At 36.3% G+C, this 10282-nt stretch overlaps 1 protein-coding gene across 1 annotated transcript in view; it reads right to left on the bottom strand.

Annotated features, from left to right (window-relative positions):
• Positions 1-6697: 6697 nt before the first annotated feature.
• The window catches only part of LOC107669273 (RAB6A-GEF complex partner protein 1-like), a 59430-nt gene continuing 55845 nt past the window's right edge, over positions 6698-10282 (bottom strand). The window contains exons 24-28 of the mRNA XM_016461451.1: positions 9076-9152; positions 8843-8966; positions 8587-8764; positions 8316-8504; positions 6698-7270 (exon numbers count right to left, since the gene is read on the bottom strand). Of these exons, the coding sequence (XP_016316937.1) occupies positions 6991-7270; positions 8316-8504; positions 8587-8764; positions 8843-8966; positions 9076-9152 (848 nt within the window). The 3' untranslated portion in view covers positions 6698-6990. The remainder of the gene's footprint in view (positions 7271-8315; positions 8505-8586; positions 8765-8842; positions 8967-9075; positions 9153-10282) is intronic.

The following is a 10282-nucleotide window of genomic DNA, read 5'->3' as shown; positions in this document are numbered from 1 at the left end:
CATCTTTATCTCTTAAATCAACTCTTAATAGCAAGGAATATGAAACAACAAAGGCTGTTGTAAAATATTTACACCTCACTGGACTTAGAAGAAGAAGAAGAAGCCACAACATTGCGCAGCCTCTGGTTGTAAAAACGGCAGAAATTTAACTTCTTGAAGAAATTAGAGAAACTTTCACAGGTGAGAATGTGTTGATTTGATGTATTAACTTCACATTATAGATTTTGAAACTATAGTGCCTTTTAAATGTCGTGTTAGCTATTGGCTTCAGCGTCTTGTATTGTGTTTAGCAAAATTGTCTGCTGAAGTCTATTGCAGATATAGATATTCACACATGCACAATAACCAAAGTCCCTAAAGTCTTTGGTATAACTAGGCTTGCAGAAATACTTGCTCTCGAGTGTTCACGGAGCTGCTTTGACCGTTCCAATATGGCGGACGGCCATAGAACGAAACCGCTAATAATAGAATAATAATAATAATAATAATAATAGGCATCTACATATGCATAGGCCTATCTATATTCCTCTAGATGTCGCCATTTGTTTTCTTTTTAACCATATGAATTTATGAGTCCATCGTGATTCAGGAAACGACTCTAAACCTGCTGTGTATCAGACTATGAGTATTTATCATTTAGAGGATAAATCTGACTACTTTTGTAGTCTTAAATTTGACTACTGACTACGAAAAAGCGACTTTATGAACTGGTTTGTTTTAGTGGATCTAAAACGCTTCTTAGCGGTCATAAATGAATCCTAAATTATTAATTGTTTCATGTTCCTTTTAAAAATAACATTCAAATCGATGTAGTTGATGCTCATGAAACGCAAGACTGTTACTGGTTGGTTTCTTCCATCACACTGCTTAAAGATTATGGGTTATCATTGAATGGTATTTTATATCAATTATTACCACATTTTTGTTTGTCTTACCATAGTAATGTTCTAGATTCAGTTTTGTTTTAAAAACATCGTTTTTTAATTCATCTCATCATTAATTCTATTACGCAACAGTCTGAAACACACAAGCAACCAGCTCTCATCAATATTCGTTCAGCTTCATCTGCTAAAAGAGCTCCATTGACTCCTTCAGTGAAGCCGTTCATGAGAGTTTAAATGCTGGAGAATATTCCCATCTTCCCACAGCTGAAGAAGAAGCAAGCAGGAGGAATTACTCCAGGAGAAACTACTGACATACTGTTGGAAAGAGCCCTGCAGAATGAGAGATGAAGATACAGAGGAACTAACAGGTTGGTGTTCTCCTTCATTCTCTTTAATGACTGATGAGGAACATTAAGATGAAAACTGACATATAACAACTAGACACTCGGTAGTAAACTAGATAAATTGTGGGTCATGAATTGTAAACGTTTTACTCTGATTAAATGGTAGTCGTGCTGGAGAGCAAGCAAACAAATGTTTTCAGATGCAGTAAAATCAAGTCAAGTCACCTTTATATAGCGCTTTTAACAATACAGATTGTGTCAAAGCAGCTTTACAGTATTAAACAGGAAAATAGTGTGCCGATAAAAAAAAGCCAGATTGTCCCGTACATATTCTCCCGCTCTTGTTTCAAGGTTGTGTGGTTCAGGGGCGTCATCATAGTCTTCCTCATTCTCTGGCTCAACAAAGTCCCCACTGAGAAGAAGAGCGAGATTGTGAAGCACAGCTCAAGTCACAAAGGCAGGGCTTGAAGAAAACAGAGGGCCCGCGTGTACTGTTTTCAGCAGCCAAAGGCTTGCTCTGCTACACTGCCTGTAAATATTTGATAGTTTCTTGGAATGATAAATTGAAATAAAGCTTTATCTCATGTGTTGTTCACTTGTTATATAGCGCTTTTAACAATACAGATTGTGTCAAAGCAGCTTTACAGTATTAAACAGGAAAATAGTGTGCCGATAATGCAAAAAAAGCCAGATTGTCCCGTACATGTTCTCCCGCTCTTGTTTCAAGGTTGTGTGGTTCAGGGGCATCATCATAGTCTTCCTCATTCTCTGGCTCAACAAAGTCCCCACTGAGAAGAAGAGCGAGATTGTGAAGCACAGCTCAAGTCACAAAGGCAGGGCTTGAAGAAAACAGAGGGCCCGCGTGTACTGTTTTCAGCAGCCAAAGGCTTGCTCTGCTACACTGCCTGTAAATATTTGATAGTTTCTTGGAATGATAAATTGAAATAAAGCTTTATCTCATGTGTTGTTCACTTGTATATGTATTTATTTACTTTTATTCATTAATTCCCTCATGTTTCATTTACTCATTTGTGTTAATGTTTCCCATCGTTATCAGTGAATAAAATATAATTATTACATTAATTCATGCATTAATTCACTGACTAAAAATTGATGAATTCACATCGCCTGCATTTGTTTCGTGTATATGACATAACTCAATTTACATTTAGCTTGTTTTACTAAAATATATAATTGTCATATGTGACCCTGCAGCACAAAAGCAGTCTCAAGTCGCTGGGGTATATTTGTAGCAATAGCCAACAATACATTGTATGGGTCAAAATTATTGATTTTTCTTTTATGCCAAAAATCATTAGGATATTAAGTAAAGATCATGTTCCATGAAGATATTTTGTAAATTTCCTACCGTAAATATATCAAAACTTAATTTTTGATTAGTAATATGCATTGCTAAGAACTTCATTTGGACAACTTTAAAGATGATTTTCTCAATATTTAGATTTTTTTGCACCCTCAGATTCCAGATTTTCAAATATTGTCCTATCCTAACAAACCATACATCAATGGAAAGATTATTTATTCAGCTTTCAGATGATGCATAAATCTCAATTTCAAAAAATTGACCCTTATGACTGGTTTTGTGGGTCACAAATGACAGTAAATCCTAGTGCATCTCATGTAAAATTTGAGCTTCAGAATCTTTGTCCTTTTATTATCTGATGGTTGGATCAAGACATTGCATTTTTTTCTGTGATTTTTATTTATCCGGTGCATTTCTGTTTTGTTGAGGTTGAGATCTTTAAATCTAAAACAAATTCAAACTTAAGTGATAAATGTGTTTCTCTGTTCCAGATTTCAGATGAACGTGGAAATATGACTGATAATGAATGTTTAATTAATGCTGTTCATAACACTAACCTGCGTTTGTCTTTTTGTTTTGTGATGAAAGTCGACATGCGTTTGGGAGAATGTTCAGTGAGAATTATTTATGAATGACAGGCTGCTCTTTATTTTACACTATAACCCATGCCGTCGTTACGGTTTTACTGGGGCTCTTTACTAACTTCACTAACTAGTGTTACATCTGCATGTCTGACTTGAGCAAACAGAAGCAAGGAGACAGAAAATCTGTAAAATAGTCATAATAACTGTGATCACATGTGACAAATCTGTAAATATTTTTGATAACGTTTCTCTTAATTTCTCATATTGTGAAACGTTTTGTGACTCAAACTGTATCAAACTCATTTCTTGTCACATAAGGATCACTTGATTGTTTAATTGTTCATTAATGTCTGTTAGAGGTTGATTTAATTGTTTCCGTGTAATTTTCAGTCTCGTCTTGTTCATGTTTATTAATATCATTTGCTGCACTGAATTGTTCTTCTGAGATGAATCATCTTTCAATTACAAAATCACTTATGCTCTCCTGTCATTTTTTCTTTTGTTAAACTAAAGATTTTTTTTTTTTAATGTTTTTGAAAGATAAAAATATAAACAAACATAAATCATCATCAGTCAACTGAAAAAATATTTTGAAAATATTTTTTGAAAAAAAATGTTTTTACACTGTTGTTTAAAGTTTGTATCTGTAAGACTTTGCAATGTTTCTGAAAGAAGTCTCTTCTGCTCACCACGGCTGCATTTATATGATCAATACAGTAAAAATAATAAAAAAGTATTAGTTTAAAACAGCACATTCTAATATGCTGATTTGCTGCTCAAGAAACATTTCTGATTATTAACAATGTTGAAAACAGTTGTGCGGCCCAATATTTTTGTGAAATCCATTTTATTTTACAGGATTCACAGATGAATACACTAAAAAAAACGCTGGGTTAAAAAGGGACAAACCCATCTATTGGGTTGTTTTGACCCAGCGGTTGTCAAACCAACCCAACCGCTGGGTCAAACCAACCCAACCGCTGGGTCAAAACAACCCAACCGCTGGGTCAAAACAACCCAACCGCTGGGTCAAAACAACCCAAATGCTGGGTCAAAACAACCCAACAGCTGGGTCAAAACAACCCAAATGCTGGGTCAAAACAACCCAACAGCATTTTTTAGAGTGTAGAAAGTTCAAAAGAACAGCATTTATTTGAAATAGAAATCTTTTGTAACATTACATCTTTACTGGCACTCTTCATCAATTTAATGCATTCTTGATGAATAAAAATAGTAGTGAATTTAAAAATACTGTTAAGTATAAAAATATTTTCTGAAACAGATTACGAAAAAAAAAACAGCACACATGATGTTTAAAAAATAATTTATTGTTCTTTATGTACAGGAAAGATAGAAAACAGAGTAGAAAAGTTATTGTCCAGGAAACTCTCTGTACACTGCATTGACAAGAAACTCTAAACTGTACAGAACTCGAGGACCGACTCAAACCAGATCAAACCCTCAGTCCGCGTGAAACCACATCATCAGTCCTGTGACGTCAGAGGGATTGTGGGTAATCCGTAGCATGAACGCGTCCGTGAAGCTCTCTGGTTTGTGAACATGATCATCAGGAATACTGCGACAGGAGGAGAAACCACTGAAACCGGCCTGACGCTGCCAGACTGCCCTGTTTCGCTGGTTTTACGGGGTTTTGGGCACTCAGCTGGTTTGGGAGTCATTAAACCAGATTAAACCAGATCAGACCGGTCGAAGCTGCTCGTTTGAGCCGTTCGGGGGGAAATAAAACAATAAAATAAAGATGCATCTCATTAAAGCTGCTAAATACTCAGAGACGACTGCCAATAATGCATAAGAACTACAAGTAGTATATTAATAATAATAATACAAAGGCATAGATGCGTGTAGATAGATGATTTGGTCCGTTGTGAAGGCAGCGCTAACGAGACGAACACTGAACACATTAATACTGACGATCTTGTTCACGTCTCTTTGTCCTGCTGCTCAAATAAATACACAAACATTCAATAATGCAATTCAGAAACAAACAAACACAAAATCATCGCAATAATGCAGTCAGCCAAGATCTAGTGATGGAGATTAATATCATGGCTGTAAGATAACATTGGGAAATAAATAAAGCATGTGTTTGTCTTGATGCTTGATCAATGAACGGTCATCAGCTCACGGTTCACAGAGAAGCACGGGACAGAAGCGACTCGCAGATTAAAAACCAATAAAACCTGTCAGTGTCAGAACAACAAACATGATCCGGATCAGATCTCTGCATCAATAACACAGCGTCAGGCTGCTCGTTCATCATTAACATGCAAACCAATGAAAACACGCTGATCAGTAATCACTGCTTCCCACAGAACTCAGGATTCGCTTTGAAGATGATCGACAGTGATGCCGGGCCACTGCAAAAACACACTTTCTTACTATTTGTCTTTTGAATTTTGTTTTTATTTTTTCCAGTACAAATATCTAAATATTCTTAAATTGAGATACATTTACCTGAGAAACTAAATGACTTGATTTTGCTCATTTTGATCAGATTATTAATTCTTGTTTTCTAATAAAAATTAAGCAGTATGTGTGTGTGTACCAGACTGGGGTTTTTCATGAGGAACAGACAGACAGGGATGCTGAGCGACCTCTTCAGGCTGAAGATACACACATTCTCTGAACATGGAGTTCGCTATGAAATTGGGATTGCTTTGGTGAATGAATAGCATTTAAAATAATGTACCCTTGCAAAATAACAGTGATCTTACAGCATGCAGAGATTCACTGAGAAATGTTTTTACTTTTTTATTTCTTATGTTTAACAAAATAATACCTCTGAATGTAAAAGACATTTAAAATAAAAGTATTTAAACACTGGGCACTTTCACATTATTAATACGAATCCATATAAATATCAGTTAATAATACAATATATACAAGTATTTTGTATGTTCCACAATCCACACACTTAAAAGTTACTCTTTCCACAGTAGCAATTAAAGTGCAAAACATTTGGATTTCACCAGCATGGTTCAAGTACAGATATAAAGTCATCCATCACCACCTCTTAGCACAAATGCACAGCACATACTGAAAATGGAGCAGCACAGATATTGTGTCAGATGAATATGTTTGTGTGTGTGAGGTGTGATCACATGGCTGGAGCAGATCCACAGTCCTCCTTCACCTCCTAGTCCAGTGGAATGTAGTGGTCACTTGTGTTGTGGGCTCCTGCGCTGTCCATCTCAGAGACAGAACTCAGCACGCACACAGTCACTCCAGACATGATGAGTAACATACCCAGCACAGCTCCTACATGAGCAGAGAGACAGTCATATATATATATATAGAGAGAGAGAGAGAGAGAGAGAGAGAGTGATGAAAAATAGATATAGCAATTAAAAAAATGCATATTTAAGATTAATAGCAAAAAAGCATCTTAATTGCAAAATAAATTTGGAAAATAAATGCATGTGTCTGATTACATCACCAGTCTGAAAAATGATCAAAATTGTGAGTTAATGCTTAAAACAAGAACAAATATGATCATTTAATAAATATTATAAAAGAAAAATCACAATTTTTAGCCCAAAAAAACATTGATATATTTTCTTGTTTTAAGCATGAACTCGATTCATTTTGATGACTTTTATCAGCAATATTTGATTTCTCCAGTAAATGTATCTTGATGTCAGAATGTTTAGATGTTTGTACTGGAAGAGCTAAAAACAAAAAAACTAATGAAGAAACAGATTTTTTGCAGCGTGGAGGTGAAGAGAGAAAACATGATGCTGTTGACCACAGGATGTTGAAAACGCAGCAAAACACACAGGACACTGCAGTGTGGACGAGCAGGAACACACACACACACACGCTGGAGCGCGGCATCATGAGAGCGTGCAGTCATACGATCCCTCCTCCAGCGGCTCCTGCTCCTCCGGCGGCGTGTCGTTCAGGGGCCGGGCACTGGCTCCGGCGGGGCCGTCCGAGGGCAGCGGGTGAGCAGCGGACAGCTCCTCGGCTCGGGGCAGCAGCAGCAGCGGAGGCTCGCTCAGTTTGGACGCTCCGGTCGGCTGGAAGGCTTCGGGCTGAACCTGCTCCACAGGAACCTCCAGAAGCTTCAGCAGCTGCGGACCAACCAGGTTCAGGAACGGCTTGTAGCCCAGACTGACCACAAACACAGAAAGAGAGAGAGAGTGAATAAATGTTTACTTCACATCAGAAACAGTACAGAAGTAATCAAACCGTAAGAGTCAGAGAGAGGGTGGAAAACTTAACATTAAATGTTTCTGTTGTAAGAAACAATGACTGACACTACATCTGGATGTTAGTGTGAAAAAATAAAATAAGCAAATAAATAAAGAATATCTGACCCCACACTTTGGAATATATATTTATACTGATATGAAAATAAAACAATTAAAATAAAATAATAAATATACAAAATATAACAAAAAAATATGTCTGACCCCACATTTTAGAATATATATTTATATATAGTGATATTATTATTATTATTTTTTGTTTAATATAATTTCACTATATATTAATATATTCAAAAGCGTGGGGTCATATTAATTTTTATTTATTATCATAAACAAACAAAATAAAACAAACAAGTAAAAAATAATATCTGACCCCTCACTTTTGAATATATATATTTATACAGTTATATACTACTGTTCAAAAGTGTGGGATCAGTAAGAATATTTTAATCCTGAAAAATAAAATGTATCACAGTTTCCACAAAAATATTGTGCAGCACAACTGTTTCCAACATTGATAATAATCAGAAATCAGCATATTAATATGATTTCTGAAGATCATGTGACACTGAAGACTGGAGTAATGATGCTGAAAATTCAGCTGCGCATCACAGAAATAAATTATATTTTAACACATATTCACATAGAAAACAGCTGTTGTACATTGTAATAATATTTCACATTTTTTACAATATTTTTGATCAAATAAATGCAGCCTTGGTGAGCAGAAAAGACTTAATTAAAACCATTAAAAACTATTACAGATACAGTAGTGCATACATTTTTTAAGAAAAAAAAAATGACTGAGGATTAATTTAAATCATTTTTGTTTACATTTTTCTCTAAATTATATATTTTTATTTTCTCATTAAATGTGTATGATTAGCACTTAAACACATTCAACAAAGACATTAATATATGAAATGAAATTTGCCAGTGATACTGACCAATCAGACGAGGCCCACAGGTCGACAGCTTTCAGACCGGCTCGGATGCTCTGGACCGTTTCTGGAGGGACTTCTGGACTGTCCAAAAACCCCACGACCTGCTTAATGATGCCGGCGTCTCGTAAGATCAGCCCGATGACGACGCACCACTCCAGACAGCCGGCCTCCATGAAGACGTGCAGCAGATACCTGTCAGTCACACTCACGTCAGCATCTCGTCATCAGACTCGACGATCGCTTGCATTAGATTCATCAGACTGGACTGACTCACCGCAGCTGCACCTGACTTCTATGTGGCCCTTTATTGGCCAGCTCCATGGAGATGTGCTCCAGCTCTGATTGGCTGAGACTGAGGGTGGAGAAATTCTCGTCGACCATCGTCCAATCACCATCCACCATGGAGCTGGTCTCAGTCAGGTCCGTGGCTGAACCGATGCTGCACTCCTCTCCTGATAAACAGAGAAATATAACATGAGAAAGATAGAAAGAAAAAGAGATACCGACACAAAGACTGGTTTAACGCAAACCTTTGTTGATGAGAGGAGAGAGAAACGCCTCCTGCGTCTGCGGCCCTCCGTGAGAGGAGGCAGAGCCCAGTTCCTTTGAGACCGCCCCCAAACTGTCCAGCCAGCTGTGATTGGCTGTGGTGACCTGAGGGGGCGTGGTGTCGCGTCTGCGGTGCTCCGTGAGAGGAGGCGGAGTCCAGTTCCTTTGACACCGCCCCCAAGCCGTCCAGCCATCTGTGATTGTCTGTGGTGACCTGAGGGGGCGTGGTGTCCATGTCACTGTTCAGCAAACTGTCCGCAGACTGAGACTTCAGCAAACGAGAACTCAACACTAATGAGAGAGAGAGAGATCATGTGATTGGTCAATCATAACAGCTCATTTACATATAGTCTGCAGCAGAGTTACAAACACAGCCTGTGAAAATATGCAGGTCAGAGGAAACCCTAGTTTAAAAAAATAAAGATTAAAATAAAATGTAAAAATAAAACAATTTAAACTTTTAAATTTTTTTAATTTATATATAGAAATTAAAATAAAAAATAAGAACAATAATTTATATCTAAATATATATATATATATATACACACACACAAATAATAAAAACAATCATGTGTTATATAAAAAAAAGTATGTGTTAAATAAATTTAAATGTTTTAAAAAATATATATAATAATTAAAATATATTGAGTTCGATTTGTATTATTTTTTATTTATATATAACATTTGGAAAATGTAGTAAATAAAATAATTGTATTTTCATTCATTAAAAAATGATTATATTTAAATATATGTAACAATTGAAAAAATAAAATAATCATGCATTTAATTAAAAAAATAAAACATGCACATTTGTATTTTTTAACTTTTCATTTATATTTAGATTTATAATTTAGAGAGAGAAATTTTTTTTAATTCTATATGTGTGTGTAAATATATATTTTGTGATTTTACAGGTGGAAAACTACGGAGCCCGGGAAGTCACCTGTAGGAGAAAAAAAAACAATCCGTGGCGACGGTTTTGCAATCCGTCCCCTCAGTTTATAAACCGTACTCACGAATTCTTAAACTGTTCCCTCGGTTTAACAAATCGTGCCCACGGATTAATAAACCGTACCCACGAATTATCAATCTGTGCGCTCAGATTTTGTAAACCGTACCTTCGGGTTTTGAATCCGTAGCCACAATTTCATAATCCGTGCGCACGCTTTCACAATCCGTTCCCTCGGGTTTGTAAACTCGTGGATTTGTGGCTCCGCCCCCACCGGCAGATTCAACCACGGTGCGGGATGCATAGTATTGTGTTTATTAAACATTATTTTTCATAGTAGCCTATGAGACCATGATCCGCACTCACAAAATAGTCTTCTTTTTAGCGTTTATTTTATATTAATCACCAATAGGATAAAACACCTCCACCTGTGTTTTATAGCCTAAAATAAACGCTAAAAAGAAGAATAGAA

The sequence above is a fragment of the Sinocyclocheilus anshuiensis genome, unplaced genomic scaffold (assembly GCF_001515605.1).
Source record: "Sinocyclocheilus anshuiensis isolate Anshui unplaced genomic scaffold, SAMN03320099.WGS_v1.1 scaffold320, whole genome shotgun sequence".
Classification (NCBI taxonomy): domain Eukaryota; kingdom Metazoa; phylum Chordata; class Actinopteri; order Cypriniformes; family Cyprinidae; genus Sinocyclocheilus; species Sinocyclocheilus anshuiensis.
Note: the sequence above shows the minus strand (reverse complement) of the source record. Positions and strands in the feature narration are given on the sequence as shown.